Here is a 16727-nt window from a genome sequence, read left to right as displayed (position 1 = left end):
GCGATCACAGAGTTAAAAAGTGGCAGTGCTCAACCCCCCTTTTTGAGGTTCAGGTCAAAGTTGTTTTTTTCAGGGAGGAGGTAAAGGTAAAATGTTGAGCTTTTTTTAGGGGAGCCACAGCTTCTTTGGGGGGAGCCAATGATCTACCAGTGATCTACCACAGACGATCACAATCTACCTGTTGGCCATGCCTGAGCTCAAGCGCCCCTGACAGATGGCCATCCAGCCTCTGCTTAGAAACCACCAAGTGAGGAGATTCCACAGTCGCCCAAGATGACCCAGGGTCTGGAAACGAAGCCTGATGAGGAACGGTTGAAGGAGCCCTGGGTACATTTAGCCTGGGAAAGAGGAGTCTGAGAGGAGATAGGAGAGGCGTCTTCCAATATCTCAAGGGCTGTCACATGGAGGAAGGAGCAAGCTTGCTTCCTTCTGCTCTGGAGGGTAGGACTCGAACCCATGACAAGGAGATTCTGGCTAAAGATCAGGAAGAAGTTTCTGAGCTGATTGACAGCGGTGGAAGGGGCTCCCTCGGAAAATGGTGGAGTCCCCTTCCTCTTTAAGCAGAGGCTGAACAGCCACCAACCCCAGATGCTTCTGCTGCTATTTCTGCATCGCAGGGGGTTGAGCTAGATGAGGGGCCCTTCCAACTCTTACAGCTCAACCATTCCACGATTCCTTGGAAGTTTTGAAACAAAGAGTTTGGGTGGCCATCTTTTCAGGGATGTGCTGGTTGCGATTCCTGCACCGTGGAAGCGGGTTGGACTAGATGACCCAGGGGTGTCCCTTCCAATTCTACAGTTCTGATTCATTTCTAAGTAGACTGCCACCTGTCTGGGATTGTTTGGCTGTGATTCTTGCATTGCGGGGGGTGGGGTTGGACTAGATGACCCTTAGGAGTCCCTCACCCCTCTACAGTGCTACCATCCCATGCTTCACTGGAGGTTTTTAAACAAGAGCTTGGACAAGCCACCTGTCAGATTCTACAATTGACCAGGGCCGGATTGAGGTTTGATGAGGCCCTCAGCTCCTGATGGTAATTGGGCCCTTTCTATGTCCAGCTGTCCTTTGTCAACAACAAATTGTCGCTGTTTTTTGTGTTGAATATATACTATATGGTCATTTATGGACCTGATAGGTATCTAAAGCCATTTGCACATATTGCCCTGCAACCAGTCCATGCAGAATGTAGGCACCCTATATATAAAGGTAAAGGTACCCCTGCCCGTACGGGCCAGTCTTGCCAGACTCTGGGGTTGTGCGCCCATCTCACTCAAGAGGCCGGGGGCCAGCGCTGTCCGGAGACACTTCCGGGTCACGTGGCCAGCGTGACATCGCTGCTCTGGCGAGCCAGAGCCGCACACGGAAACGCCGTTTACCTTCCCGCTGGTAAGCGGTCCCTATTTATCTACTAGGACCCGGAGGTGCTTTCGAACTGCTAGGTTGGCAGGCGCTGGGACCGAGCAGCGGGAGCGCACCCCGCCACAGGGATTCGAACCGCCGACCTTTCGATCGGCAAGTCCTAGGCGCTGAGGCTTTAACCCACAGCGCCACGCAGGTGGCGCTGTGGGTTAAAGAGGGACCCTATATATAGAAAGGAGCAAATGATATTTTAGGGAGCAGGCTAATTGTTGAACTGAAATACAATTAAGAAGAAGTATATTAATAGTGAAATACAAATAAGAAGTATATTAATACTGTAGTGAAATAATTATTAAGCTCTAACTTAAAAGGATTTTTTATTCATAACAAACTTAAGAAAGCAAACACATTGGCATTTGGCAAGAACAAAAATTCCTTTAGAAACACAATTTACAAAGTCTGCAGAAATTTGCTGTAACATGAAATAATAGTAGCAAACCAGTGGTATTTTAGGGAGCAGGCGGGGCTCATGACTTACATCATAGGAGCCTGCACAACACAAAACACTATTGCTGGATGTAGGTTTTATTTTATTTGCTTTTTTATCTTATATTTTGGAAATGCACATCCAGTTTTTTTCCCCTTTACATTTTTTTGGGAACCCCCCCCCCAAGCTATAGCTTGTTTAGCTTATACGTAAATCCGGCCCTGGCTTTGACTCCTGCATTGCATTGGGGGGTGGGGTTGGACTAGATGACCCCTGGGGTCCCCCCCCCCCGCTCTGCGCCTCCTCCTCCAGGGGAGGCCCTTCCTGGCTGCGCCTCCCGGGCTCTCGGCCAAGGCTTGGCGGCTGCCACTCACTCACTCCCTCGCCCACCCGTCCATCCCTCCCTCTCCCCCTCCGTCCCCGGCGCGGGGGCTGCCGGGATCCGTAGTCCCCTCGCCCTTGGGCTCCGCGCCCGCGCGGGGTGCGCGAACTACGTTGCCCAGCCTGGCCTGGCGGGCCGGGCTTGCGCCGGGCGTTTTGTTTGAAGCGCTCTTCTCCCGGCCATGGAATGAGCGCAGGGCAGGGGCTCTTCCGCGCAGACCCCGCGCAGCCTGCCTGCGCCCCGGCGGAGATCGGCCAGCAGGATGGAGCCCGGCGGTCCCCGCGGAGGCGGAGCGGCGGAGGCGGAGGCTGCCCCCCAGGTAGGGCTGCGTCTATTTTATTTTATTTTATTTTTGCAATGCTGCATCCGCGCCGGAGGGGGACGCATCGGACCGCGGGGGGACCCCTTTGCGGGCGTGCAAGGCAATGCATGCGTGCAGACGTTGCATGGAGCGCAGTGCAATGCAATTGCAACGCGGCGCCCTGCATGCATGCATGCAACTTCCACCGGCGCTCCGGACTTGGCAGGTGAGGGGGGGGGGTCCCCGATGGGCGGCAGAGAGAGCCGGGAGGGCGAAGGGGAGCCGCGGGGGGAGCAGCGCTGCTCCCCGAGCCGAGCCCGGGGGGAAACTTCGGCGTTGTTGCGCCGGGTGTTGGAAGCGGAGGCTGGCGGGGGTCGCTCACCTGCAAAACCTCCCCTTGCAAAACCTCGTCGCCTCTTACATATTTCATGCATTGCATTCATAGCGCACTTTCATAGCGCGCGTGGTTCTCCCCGTGTTATCCTCGCAACAACAGCCCTGCGAGGTGGGTCAGGCGAGTGGCCCAAGGGAGCACCAAGCGATTGCCCTGGCCAAGTGGGGTGATTTGAACCCGGCTCTCTGCCCGGTCTTCGTCCTCATTTAGCCCCCACAACAACCCTGCGAGGCAGATCCGACTGGCAACAAGTGTTCTCCAGGTCTTCAGAGTCTTAGTTTTAGCCCGAGATGCCGTCAGAGATTGAAGGTTTGACCAGGCAGAGAAGCTTCAACGCTGACCTGGAATCATAGATTTGGGAGGGACCCCAGGGATCATCCAGCCCAACCCGCTGTAATGCAGGAATCAACATGGGACTCGAACCCAGGACCTTGAGATTCAGAATCTCATGCTCTGCCAGCTGAGCTATCCCTAATAGGTAGCTCCTGATGGTTCCCCGCTCACAAGAACCCTGTGAAGTAGGTCAGGCAGAGAGACAGCAGCCAGGTGAGCTTACCAGCAGAGTCGAGATTTGAACCCTAGTCTCCCAGATCCCAGTCTGACATTCTAACCACTGCACCACACTGCCTCTTTGGTACGGGAGGTCTCCAGAGGATTAAACCCCAGTTAGGCACCGCAGTCAGTACATGTGGCATAATGGTAAGCATGTCAGACTGGGACCTGGGAGACCGGGGTTCGAATCCTGACTCCATGATGAAGCTCACTAGGTGACCTGGGGCCAGCCACTCCCTCTGTCTGTCAGCCTAACCCACCTCACAGGGTTGTTCTGGAGGTTAAATGATGAGGGGAATAACTACATCTTGAGCTCCTTGGAGGAAAAGGTGCCATATAAATGCAAGAAACAAATTGAAATATATGCTGTTCTTATGTGTGGATTCAATACAACTAAGAAGAAAATGCTGAATCTCTTTAATAGGTACAGTCAAACTGTATAAGAGTGTTTGCTTCTTCTTCTTTTTTAAAAGTGACCCAAATTCTAGGCATGTAGGAATTTGCAAGTTTCCCAGATGGATGGAATTAGATGTTGGGAAGAATGCGGATTCTGACAAGGAGTTCTGTGTAATTCTGAAAGATGGCATAGGCTCTATTCTACACTGGTTGGGCTGCTTGTCTGTGCCCCTGAAGCGCTGGGGTACAGTCCTGGGCATTTTAAAAACCATTTAAAAAAATACTCTGATCCTAAGGAGCCGGTTCTCATGATTCATGTGGAAGGTACTTGTTTTCAAACCGGGTTTGAAACTCAACCACGTTTGATAGGCTGTGTGAACGTTTGCCACAATTGCAGACCTCACCTCTGTGAAGAGGATGACCCTAAAACTGGGCAGGAGATAATGTGCACGATGGAAGCCTGTGCTTGTGATAAAATTTTGGCATGATCAGTGTGGAAGCGCTTTGAGCCTCAGTTAAAATGACTTATTGGGGCTTCCAGACGATGTTTCCGGTCAGGAGTCAACCGCAAATTGGCACCTGCACGTTGTGCAGTTATTGTGGATTGGGAAGACTCACGCAGCAAATCCATCCCCCCCCCCCAAATTGGACTCCTTTCGGAAAAGGAATTGGGGGGAGAATGGGGAGGGGGCACTTGCTTTGACCCAGAACCCCGACAGACAAACCCGGTGGCCGCAGCCTTGGGGGTGTCCTAGTTTAGAGGAAAGATGAGGAAGAGGCAACAATGATGGGAGTTTCTAAGATCAGGTGTGGCCTGGAGAATGTGGGCCCAGAACAGTTTCCCTTCCCTCTCTCATAACATTTGGTCTGGAACAGGATGGAGGCTTTTCTTATGTTCATGATGCTCATTCCATAGCCAAGGCCAACTAATCTCTCTTGCAAATGAATCAGGATTAATGTCCAGTTAAACAGGCTGTCCGGAAGCACCCTTATATTCATTTACAAAGAGCACCTGCACAACAGCCAGCCTCAGGAGACTCCGGTCCAGTCGGCCGTGCCCATTTCACAGACGGGCAAATGAAGCAGAGAAACCATGCCTTGCACAGCGAGGCTTCTGGCCGATTTGACAAGCTCCCTACCAATCCTGTGCATGACTGAGGTTTTTCCCCCTCGTCTTGGCTATGCTAATAATAATAATAATAATAAGTAATAATTTATTATTTATACCCCGCCCATCTGGCTGGGCCTCCCCAGCCACTCTGGGCGGCTTCCATAGAAACCAAAAATACAGTAAAATATCACATGTTAAAACTTCCCTATGGTGTGAGTCTGTGCTGTTAATTAATGGGGTTCTGCCTCCAGAGAAGATGAGACAGCCCTCAAGGAGGTGATTATGTAATTTGCTAGCAAGAAGGAGAAAAAAAATTCCCGATTCCCTGGGACGGATGAGTTCACCCCTTGCCAACCGAAAATTGACAGGCACCCTGGGTGAGTGGCAGTCTGAATGAAGGGACCCTTTTTTAGGTGTCGGTCTCTGATGGATCCCACCTGAGCAGGCTGCCTCTGTTACTCCCCACCCGTCCATCTGGTCTTCACATTAGGGTAAGTCTCAGCTCTCGGCTCTCGGTCTGACTTGGTGTGGGATTAGCTTCTGTCATCTACTGCATCAGTGGTTTGCAAAGTGGGCAGTGCGTCCCCCCAGTCGGATAGGATGACTTAGGGAGGCAGCAGGGACGCAGGTGGCGCTGTGGGATAAACCCCTGAGCCTCTTGGGCTTGCCGATCAGAAGGTCGGCGGTTCGACTCCCCGCGACGGGGTGAGCTCCCATTGCTCGGTCCCTGCTCCTGCCCACCTAGCAGTTCGAAAGCATGTCAAAACGCAAGTAGATAAATAGGTACCACTCCGGCGGGAAGGTAAACACCGTTTCCGTGCGCTGCTCTGGTTCGCCAGAAGCGGCTTAGTCCTGCTGGCCACATGACCCGGAAGCTGTACGCCAGCTCCCTCGGCCAGTACAGCAAGATGAGTGCCCTAACCCCAGAGTCGGCCACAACTGGACCTAATGGTCAGGGGTCCCTTTACCTTTTCCTTTAAAGGGGGCAGCAGGGAGGTGCTGGAGATTTAATGTTTAAGTGGCTACCAGACTCCCGAAAGCTGGTCTCAGCGGATCAAACTCATCGTAGAGCTGGAAGCCCCCCCCCCCCCCGGAATCCCTCCCAGGCATCAGCTTTGTTGCATTATTTAAACATCAGAGCTTAAATTGGATTTTGGATGAATGCGCAATTAAGCGTTGCTCGTCGGAATGTTGTGGTGTTGTTGTCTTCCTTTGTGGGTTTTGCAAACTGCAATTCTGAATCGTGTCTTTTTAAAAGGCATTGGGAATGAGTTTATGGAGCCAGGGGCTGGTGGCCGAAAAAGGTTGGGGAAGCACTGTGTTATAGTGTTGGTCTTTACGGAATGGTTCTGTGCTGGATCTGACCCTGCGTCCCATTAAATCTCTGGTCTCCTGAATATTTTTTCTCTTAAAAAACAAACAGACCCTGTAACATGATGGAGTTGTGTTTCTCTATTCCAACTGGGCTAGTTTGGTCTGTTTCCCGAAGGTGGGGTTCCATTGAGCTCAGTGCGATCCTGAGCAAGCAGGATTGCAGTGACAGCTATAAGCCCCATTGGCCACAGAGAGGCTTGCTTCTGAGTAAAGCTGCTCAGGACAATGCTCTGAGACAGCTGCCCTTCAACCTTGGACCCCCAGATGTCCCATCTTCGCTGACCGTTGCCTGAGACGCTTGAGGATAATGAGTGCTGCCGTCTGGCAACATTTTTATTTTTAATTATCCGTTGCATTTATATCCCACTTTTGCCCATCAGTTTGAGGGTTCTGAGAGAGGGAGAAAAACTTTTCTCCCTGCCATGCATAATGTTATTAACTTCTTCCATGTTGCCCCTATTACCACCTGGGAGTCCTTTTTCTTTCCTGGCCTGCTTTTCACAGAATCATAGAATTGCGGGGTCCAGCCCTGTGCTGTGCAGCAATTGCAATCATAGCTTTCTTTGGGTTCGTCATGTGTTTTCTTGACAGGATGACTGAGCTAGGCCAAGGCCTGCTGTCAAAGCCGTGACCCGTTCCAGACTCCACCAAACGTAGCCTGGGAGCCAATTTCCTCACCAAACATGTGCAGTTACAGGACATGCCAGAGCGTGTCTGAGCGCGTACAGAGAGCCTTTGCCTCATTACAGCCATTGCCCGTGCACTTGAGGTTGCAGGAAATGCTTTCCCCATCAAAGAAAACAGCTTCCAGAGAGATTTGACCCCCAGCCCCTCTTAGGTTAAAAATCAACCCTCGTTGATGAGTAGAAGGCAGGTCGCCTCTCCGTGAACTCCAGCCTTTCACCCCAGGGACGGTTGATTCCTTTGTTGTCTGTCTCTCCACAGTTCCCATAGTTGGGTTGTGCAAGATATGTGTCTCCGATTGCAAGAATCCCACCAAGACAGAGGCTAGTTTTTCCTAGTCGTTTTTGTGTGATGGACATTCGGCTTCTTTGCAAAACCTGAATTCTGGAGCTTTTCCAAGGTTGCTTTAAAATGGGCATTACAGAGCCACAATTTCTCGGGAATTTAAGGGGATACTTTTGGGCTGCCCCAGCAACTTATTACCCTTGTTAAAACAATCGTTTGTTAAAAAGGGGGAGCGACAGATGGGGAAAACTTTGCTGCGGTGTGTTTGTGTACGAAAGGGCCAGCTTTTTGACTAACTGGGCTCAAGATTGCCAGCTGACGGACCGATGCAAACTATTTCTGCCCCACCTTGTAACTGTTCCTGATTTGCGAGAAACGGCTAGCGACAGATCTGCCCAGGTTTCTGTTGAGATCACTTGCAGCCTGTAGCTGATCTTTCCAGAGTTGGAGAGGTTTGGAATGGTTAAATTAGGGGACAGTGCGGTGCAGTGGGCAGAGTGTTGGACTAGGGCCTGGGAGAGCTGGGTTAGAATTCCCCACTCGGCCATGAAGCCTTGGCCCAGCCCCTCACTGTCGGCCTAGTCTACCTCACAGGGTTGTTGTGAGGATAAAATGGGGAGGAAGAAGAACCCTGTGTGTCACCTTTGGGCTCTATGGAAGAAAGGTTGGGATATAGATGCAATAAATAAATAAATGACTGGTGCAACTGAATTCAAAATTCAGTATAAGAGAAAGCACTTCTTTATGCAAGCAGCCTATGGAACTCCCTCCCACAGGATACAGGGATGCCCATCAACTTGAACGGCTTTAAAAGAGACAGGTTCGTGGAGGAAGAGAGGGCTATGTATGGCAACTAGCCAGAGTCGGAGGCAGCGATGTTTCTGAATACCTGTTTCTGGAAATCCCAGAGGGGTCTCCTGGGTTTAGACGTTTGCAGGTTTCCTCTGTGGCCACTATGAGAACAGGATGTGGGACTAGATGGGCTGTTGATCGGATCCAGCTGTTCTTGAATTGCTACTGTTATAAGAATTTTGAGGTCTTAGGTATGCAATAAATGTTCACAAATGTACCAAGCAAACACGTACATAAATATATAAACCACATGTCTGAAAACCCCACAGAAAAAAAGTCCTGAACAAATTGACCTCAATTATTTCTCCGCAGGGTCAAAGTGGGAAACTTCCCCATTGTCTCTTTCCTCACAAATCCTGTCTTAAGGGCACTTTTAAGATATGAGTAGGGTGTGAGCCTGTGACCTGGCTCAGGAACTAAGTATTTATCATTACAAAAGACTGACCAGGCTCCCCAAGGTATCCAATCAAGTGAGCATTAACAGGTAACCTGCCAGACAGGAGGTAAACAACGCACTCAGAGTTCTGTTGTAGACCGCCCTTTTTGTGATATAGGTATGATGTTTCTGGGGGGTGGTCTTGGACTCCAGGGTGGGCAATTTAAAATGTCTATATAAGGGCGGGCACACCTTTGTTCAAGGTCCTCCTCCTTCTCCTGTGTGTGAGAGGAGCACCCTGTTGCAACAGTTCAATAAAGATCAGGCTTACAAGCTGCTTTGCTTCTCAATATTCTCTGGTTGGCCTCTGTTCTTTTCTCCGATCGATGGAGAACCTGCAAAGGACTCTGTAAGGGCTCTTGTGTCCCCCATAAGGGAATAAGGGCAGGTTTCTGTTTATTAGACTGCTGAATTATTGCAAAGAGGCAGACAGCTCGCCCGGCTGCTAGACCTTTCTCCTCCTCCCTCACCCCTTGCCCCCAAAGAGTGGGGCTGGGCGTAGGACCTTTGGGGCAGATTTCTCCCCGGTTTTCTAAGATCCGCAGGTGAGAGAGGAAAAGCTGTCATCCTAAGCACCTTGCAATCAAAACACGCAGTTCCTCAGCTGATCTTCACGCGTTAGGTGTCACCCTTAGGCGATGAGGGTACCGGGAGCTGAGCCAAAGAGGTTCCTGGAATTCAGACCTCGACAAACTGACTCCTCGGAACTAAGAATTCTACCTATGCTGTGCCAGGATGCGTCAGCCCTCAAATCAGCCGTGTGCTGTCCCCAGGGAGACGGGAAATGAGCTTGGCAAGGAGACGTCAGCAGGCATCACCCAGCGAAGCAGTCGCTAGGCTGCAGCGCAAACTCTGGCTGCGTCTTGAGCGCTGGCAGAGGCTCCAAGGTGGAATTGGGGTATTATTATTATTTTTGTAGAAGGGGGCGCATGCAATGGTAAACAAGCAGCAGCTGTCTTAAGAAGTGCATGGCTATCACGGTACATTATCGGTCTCACAGGCGGATACCAAAACGATGGAGGGGATGGAGGGGACTGTCCTTTGAGGAAGGGTTTCAGCATCTGAGGCTTTTCCGTTTGGAGAAACGATGGGCAAGGGGGCAACACGAAAGAAATTTGTAGAATTCTTCCCCACCCCCCCAGTTTTTAAAATTCATTTTATAACACAAATAAACAACACAAACAGAAAAACCAGATGCAAACAAATGCTTATCTTATCTTTATTTTTTCTAAACATTGTTAGGTGAGCTTCCCCAAGTCCCCCCCCATCTGATTTTCATTTTACCTCATCTTTAGCAGTTTACAAATATCATATTTTTTAACCTTTTTAAAAAAATCACACATACTTTTACCATAATGATCTTCACATTTTATCCCTTACAAGTAATGCTATTTTAAAATACACTATCTTCTACTTCTAACCCTACAGCCTATATCCACTTCCAAAGCTATTCTAAGATTTAAATATTAACATATTTTTTCAAATAATCTTTAAACTTCTTCCAATCTTCTTCCACCGTCTCTTCTCTCTGGTCTCGGAGTCTCCCAGTTAGTTCGGCAAGTTCCATATAGTCCAGAAATTTGTAGAATTCTGTATGGCATGGAATGGGGAAAATCTTTCTCCCTCTCTCCTAACACTAGACCGCATGGGCATTGCATAGAAGCTGAATATTGGAAAATTCAGGACATAAAAGGAAGTCCGTCTTCAGGCAGCGCATAGTTAAACTGTGGAACTCCCTCCCACAGGAAACAGGGATGGCCAACAAGATGGATGGCGTAAAAAAGGGATTAGACAAATTCAAGGAGGCAGTGTTAGAAACTCAGGTATATAAGCCAGGCACCAAATGCCAGCTTGAATCTAGGTTGCAGTCGCCACAACGGAACTTCTTGTTTGCCAGGGGGTTGGACTAAATGACCCTCAGGGTCCCTTCCAACGCTACAATTCTACAATCTCAACTACACTGCTTGACTCCAGCTTGCTCTTGAAACAGTTCACTTGTCCCAGTATGCAAGGAGAAACACACACAGAGGAAATTGAAACGGAATTAACTATGGACTAAGGCGGAAGTTTTTAAACTGTGCTTGCCAGCTTGGCGCCCAGAAATCTCTGCGTACTACTACTACTACTACTACTACTACTAATAATAATAATAATTTATTATTTATACCCTGCCCATCTGGCTGGGTTTCCCCAGCCACTCTGGGAGGCTTCCAACAGAACACTAAAATGCAATAACCTATTAAACATTAAAAGCTTCCCTAAACAGGGCTGCCTTCAGATGTCTTCTAAAAGTCTGGTAGTTGTTGTTCTCTTTGACATCTGATTAGAGTGTGTTCCACCGAGAAGGCCCTCTACCTGGTTCCCTGTAACTTGGCTTCTCGCAATGAGGGAACTGCCAGAAGGCCCTTGGAGCTGGACCTCAGTGTCCGGGCAGAACGAGGGGGGTGGAGACGCTCCTTCAGGTATACTGGACCGAGGCCGTTTAGGGCTTTAAAGGTCAGCACCAACACTTTGAATTGTGCTCGGAAACATACTGGGAACCAGTGTCTTTCAGGACCCGTGTTATATGGTCCCGGCAGCCACTCCCAGTCACCAGTCTAGCTGCCGCATTCTGGATTAGTTGCAGTTTCCAGGGCACCTTCAAAGGTAGCCCCACATAGAGCGCATTGCAGTAGTCCAAGCGGGAGATAACCAGAGCATGCACCACTCTGGCCAGACAGTCCACAGGCAGGGTGGGTCTCATCCTGCGTACCAGGTGGAGCTTGTGCCGGTAGCAAAACGCGCCTGGCTAATTTCGAACACTGCATGGAAGAGAGGGCTGTCAAAGGCTCCTGGCCACACTGGCTCTGCTCTGCTTCCATGGTCAGAGGCGGCGATGCTTCTCAACACCAGTTTATGGAAATCCCGGGAGGGGAGATCTGCTCTTGTGCTCAGATCTTGCCTGCAGGTTTCCCATGTGCGTCTGGACCCAAGAAAAGGATGCTAGACTAGGTGGGCCATTGTCCTGACGCGGCAGGCTCTTCCTGTGTCTACCAAGCCCCGCCAGGAACTGTGGACCCCTGTTAAAGGATCTAACATTGGGGTGAAGCTTTGCAGACCGTTTAAAAAGGAGAACCGAGGCAACTGGGGAAACCATAACCAATTGTCAAGATATAAATTAGATGAATTTGTTTCTCTCCTGGCCCCTCCAGATGCCCCTGTCTTTGCCACTCAAAGGATGGATGCTTTTTTAAAGGGCTGGCATTTCAAACAGGTGGTCTTTTACCTGGCAAAGCTCTGCCAGTTCCTGCGGGCGACGCAGGTGGCAGGAAGGGAGGTGGCGGTGAAACGCCTTGGCCCACCCAAGTTCCCAACCGTTGGCTTAATTCCTGGACTGCGGAGCCTCTGGGCCAGCAATTCCTTCCTGCAGCGGAGCTTCTGATGGGGTCTGGCAGCTTTGAAAACCTGTCAGGAGGGATGATGCGGGGATATAGCCGCCCGCGGAAGAATTGGCCTACCAACGACCGTCTTCCATCCTTGCGGACACATTTGCTATTTCGATTGATAACAGGTTGCCTTCTCTAATCATGCCAGGGAGGCAGAACCCGTCTGCTCGGATCTCATCGCCTCGCTCTGGCATTTGGGGTGCTTGCTCAGGTGACATGATAGAAGTTTACAGAACGACACAGTGAAAAAGTTCCTGTCCCTCTCTTGTGACTCGTGGACACCCGCAAAGCTGAAGGCTGGGAGATTCAGGACTGGTGAAAGAAACACTCAGCGCATGGTTGATCTATGCAGGAGCAGTGTTCGAAATTCGCCAGGTGCATTTTGCACCTGCCTATTGGCCACCTGCGTGGGACGCGGGTGGCGCTGTGGGTTAAACCACTGAGCCTAGGACTTGCTGATCAGAAGGTTGGCAGTTCGAATCCCCGCGACGAGGTGAGTCGTGGCTTAGTCGTGCTGGCCACATGACCCGGAAGCTGTACATGGGCCCCCTCAGCCAGTAAAGCGAGATGAGCGCCGCAACTCCAGAGTCGGCCACAACTGGACCTAATGGTCAGGGGTCCCTTTACCTTTACCTGTTGGCCACCTGCAACCAAGGGAATGTGCCCAGGTGCCAGGATGGCGCCAGACGTCTCCACCTGAGGATCTTGACTGTTTTCACATGCTAATACTGCATCCTGTGGAATTCTATCAGTTACTGCAGAGCTTTCCAAACTTTTCATGTTGGTGACACACTTTTTAAACATGCATCATTTTGTGACACAGTCATTCAAGGCACTTACTTGATCTCCTGCCCTCAGGCAGAAGATATAGAAGCAGGATTAGTCGCACCAACAGGGTGAAGAACAGCTTCTGTCTGTGGGCTTTTAGGCTGCTGAATGAAAAGATCACAACAGGGCAACAGACTTTCAGTAAACGAGGGGAATTAAGACGAAGAGAGCTGAGTGGGGGGAGGTGCTCCTGTAATCTCACTGTATACAAGTTGTACAAGCGACAATAAAGTATTTCAATTTCAATTCAGTTTCACTAGCAAACCGGAGGTTAAACTAGCCCCTTTCCAGCCCCGGGAGGAGTGTTGGCACAACAAACCGAATCACTAATGCAGAGGTTTTCAACCTTTTGGGGTCCATAGCTCCCTTGACAAACTGCATTCTTTCTGAAGCGCCCCTGTGGGGCTCAGGAGCCCAGTTATGCCACCCCTCTTGCCTGCAGAGCCGGCAGCCCCTCACCCTTTTTCAAACACAGACCCCACAGCGGTCTGGGAAGCCCCCCTGGCCAGCCCCAGAGGCCCCATTCGCCTGGGGAGCTAGTAGCCAGGGCTGCTGCCACAAACAGCCACACAAGAATTTGGGAGGTAGAGATGTGAGAGAGCATGAGATGAGATGAGAGAGAGATGCGAGGAGGGAGGGAAGGAAAGAGAGACAGAGGCCAGGGTTGCCCGCAGCACCCCTGACCATCTTTCAAGGCACCCCAGGGTGCCACCGCACATTGGCTGAAAACCACTGCACTGACGTGTCGCGACACACAGTTTGGAAAGCTCTGGGTTACTGCATTCTGTATCCTGATCTGCACGATCAAAATGAATTTCAGGAAGCAAAATGTTTTTTCTGCACTGCCTGTGGTGCCCCACAAGACGAATGCCTCGCTAAACGAAAAACCCGCAAGACGAAAGGGTTTTCCGATTTTTTAGCGGCTTCGCAAGACGAATTTCCCTATGGGCTTGCTTCGCAAGACGAAAGCCCATAGGGAAATCTCCGGGGACAGCGGGGAAGGGCAGCGCGCCTTCTCCTCTGTTCCCGGACCTGTCCTAAGGCTTGCGGTGGGAGGTCCGGGAACAGAGGACAAGGCGCGAAGGGCTTCTCCTCTGTTCCCAGGGCTTGCGGAGACGTCTCCTCTGTCCCGGGAAGGCAGGCGGGGGGAAGCAAAGACTTCCCCCCCCCCCCCGGCCTTCAGAAGAGGTCGGGGGACAGACTGTCCCCGGACCTGGTCTGAAGGCGGTTTCCATAGGAACGCATTGATTGATTTTCAGTGCATTCCTATGGGAAACCGTGCTTCGCAAGACGAAAAACTCGCAAGACGAAAAGACTTGCGGAACGAATTAATTTCGTCTTGCGAGGCACCACTGTAGTTAGTTGTCGCTTGTCCCGCTCACAGCTGTGAAGAATATCCCCACATTATGAATGGTCCGCGTCACCCTGAAGAAAAAGAGCCAGGAATAGGCCAAAATAGATGTGGACTGTTCCTGGATCAAGTGACTTTTCTTCTTTAAGTTCTCAAAGCTCTGAACTGAGCTCAAGGTTGTCCTCTGAGCTAGCTAGGTGTTTAACTAGCAACCAATCACAGTCAGTCCATCATTCAAAAAAGAAAATTCAGAGCTGCCTTGGAAGGGACCCCCCAAGGTCATCTAGCCTAACCCCATCATTGCATCGAGATTTGATTCACATTTTATTTCATTTGGTGCATATATTCCAATTATTACTATCTTCTCGTCTTGGGGTGTTATCTGTTCATCCTTGTTCATCCTTAAACAGTTGCTTTGGGTCATCTTTGAATAACGCTTGTAGTTTCATGAGGAATTTTGGATATAACGGAGATGTAAAAAATTTGGATTATCATAAAAGATGCAGGAGGACCTACAAAGGGGAGGAAAGAAGTCCAGGAGATTCTTTGGGATCTTGTTTTTATGTTGTATGTTTGTGATTGTAAAATTTTAATTTGAAAAAACCAAATAAACAAATTTATTTAAAAAGAGAGAGAGAATTAAAAAAAATAAAAATTGATTTGATTTGATTCATGTGGCAAAACATTCCGGCCTCCTTTGCCTTTGCCAACTGCTGTGGAACCAATTAAATGATGCTGTCCCCAAGGTGGCAGTTATGGAATTGTGTGAGAATGGAACGCTCAGGTGGGCGTCATTCCCTGAAGCAAACTGGCATTGTCCTCCAGAATCCTCCTTCTTTACAAACCCTCTTGGGTGCTACCTCTCGGTAATTTCTCCTCCCTCAGAGGCTCACAGTGGGGCATCCCCAGGGCAGGGCCTTCTCTGCGGCGGCCCCTAAACTGTGGAACTCCCTCCCAAAATAGGTATACCTGCCACCTTCCTTGCACTGCTTCCATAGGATACTGAAGACACACCTCTAGAACCCGGCTTATAATGCCTGGGGGGGGGGGTGTTTTTAGGACCCGGCTCGTTTTTACGGTTGTAAAAGGTAAGGGTAAAGGACCCCTGACAATTAAGTCCAGTCACAGACGACTCTGGGGTCGCGGCGCTCATCTCGCTTTACTGGCCGAGGGAGCCATCAGTTTTTCCAGGTCATGTGGCATGATTAAGCCGCTTCTGGCGAACCAGAGCAGTGCACGGAAACGCCATTTACCTTCCCGCCGGAGGGGTCCCTATTTATCTACTTGCACTTTGACCTGCTTTCGAACTGCTAGGTTGGCAGGAGCAGGGACCGAGCAACGGGAGCTCACCCCATCGCGGGGATTCGAACTGCCGACCTTCTGATTGGCAAGCCCAATAGGCTCTGTGGTTTAACCCACAGCGCCACCTGCATAGGTTGTGTTATAAGAAAAAACTGCTCCTTTTCCCTTATGGGGTACCCAAGAGCCCACATGGAGTCCTTTTTTAGGTTCTCTATCAGTAGGAGAAAATAACAAAGGCCAACCAGAGAATATTGAGAAGCAAAGCAGCTAGTAAGCCTGATCTTTATTAAAGCTGTTGCTACAGGGTGCCCCCCTCACACGCAGGAAAGGAGGAGGACCCCGAATCATGTGCACAAGCCCTTATATAGACTTTTGAACTGCCCACCCTGGAGCCCAAGACTACCCCTCCATACATCATACGTACATCAGAGAAGGGGCGGTCTACAACAGAAATCTGAGTGCGTTGTTTTTATCCTGCCTGCCAGGTTACCTTCTTGGATTATCTGGGCATCCTGGCCACTCTTTTGTTATGATAACTAGTCAATTCTTGAATCCAGGTCACAGGCTCACCCTGTTCATATCTTAACTGTGCCCTTGAGACAGGATTTGTGAGCAAAGAGACAATGGGGAGATTTCCCATGTCCTTCGACCTTGCAGAGAAATATTTGAGGTCATTTGGGAGAGACAAAATGGTTTCAGGACTTTTTTCTGTGGGGTTCAGTCATGTGGTTTATACGTTTATGTATGTCCTTGCTTGGTACATTTATGAACGTTTATTTTCTATATATAAGACCTTAAAATCCTTATAACTGTTGTTTTAATACTGCGTTTTAATATTGTATCCCAAACTGGGACCTTCGGATGAAGGGAGGGGACTAGGAATAAGCCGCGGGCCAAAAAGCTCCACCATTACACAGGACTAGTCATGCGACGCCCAATTCAAGGAGGCGACACAGGAGAAGTTGTCAGAAAGGGAAATGTCGCTTTTTCCGTAAAAGCAAAGGGTCACAGAAAAAGTTGAATCTGAGTAGAAGGATTGCAAACTGTGAGGTAAATGCGAACCAGAATGCTTCTATTGTAAGGTTTACTGATGTGCAAGATCATTCACATCCGCCGGTGGTTTGGCTTTATCGCTTGAATAAATAAGAAACATGGACTGTGGGAAATGAAAACGTAGTAAAAAATCACAAGGCGGGGGTTATTAGATT

At 49.8% G+C, this 16727-nt stretch overlaps 3 protein-coding genes across 11 annotated transcripts in view; all 3 read left to right on the top strand.

Annotated features, from left to right (window-relative positions):
- Nucleotides 1–16727, top strand: part of LOC310827680 (uncharacterized protein) — a 919426-nt gene that overhangs the window by 40531 nt on the left and 862168 nt on the right. The window lies entirely within an intron of this gene.
- The window catches only part of LOC310827821 (erythroblast NAD(P)(+)--arginine ADP-ribosyltransferase-like), an 840324-nt gene that overhangs the window by 122691 nt on the left and 700906 nt on the right, over nucleotides 1–16727 (top strand). The gene's annotated exons all lie outside the window — the stretch shown is intronic.
- KRBA1 (KRAB-A domain containing 1) overlaps nucleotides 2175–16727 on the top strand; it is a 57325-nt gene continuing 42772 nt past the window's right edge. For 8 of the 9 annotated variants that reach the window (XM_083703933.1, XM_083703931.1, XM_083703930.1 and 5 more), the window contains exon 1: nucleotides 2175–2547. In XM_083703933.1, coding sequence (XP_083560059.1) covers nucleotides 2491–2547 — 57 coding nt within the window. In that variant the 5' untranslated portion in view covers nucleotides 2175–2490. Of the gene's footprint in view, nucleotides 2548–14977; nucleotides 15181–16727 lie in introns of those variants that run through there. The other variant, XM_083703935.1, reaches the window with a different exon arrangement.

The sequence above is a fragment of the Podarcis gaigeae genome (genome assembly GCF_964106915.1).
Source record: "Podarcis gaigeae genome assembly, chromosome: 12".
Lineage (NCBI taxonomy): Eukaryota > Metazoa > Chordata > Lepidosauria > Squamata > Lacertidae > Podarcis > Podarcis gaigeae.
This window is presented reverse-complemented; position numbering and strand designations above follow the sequence as displayed.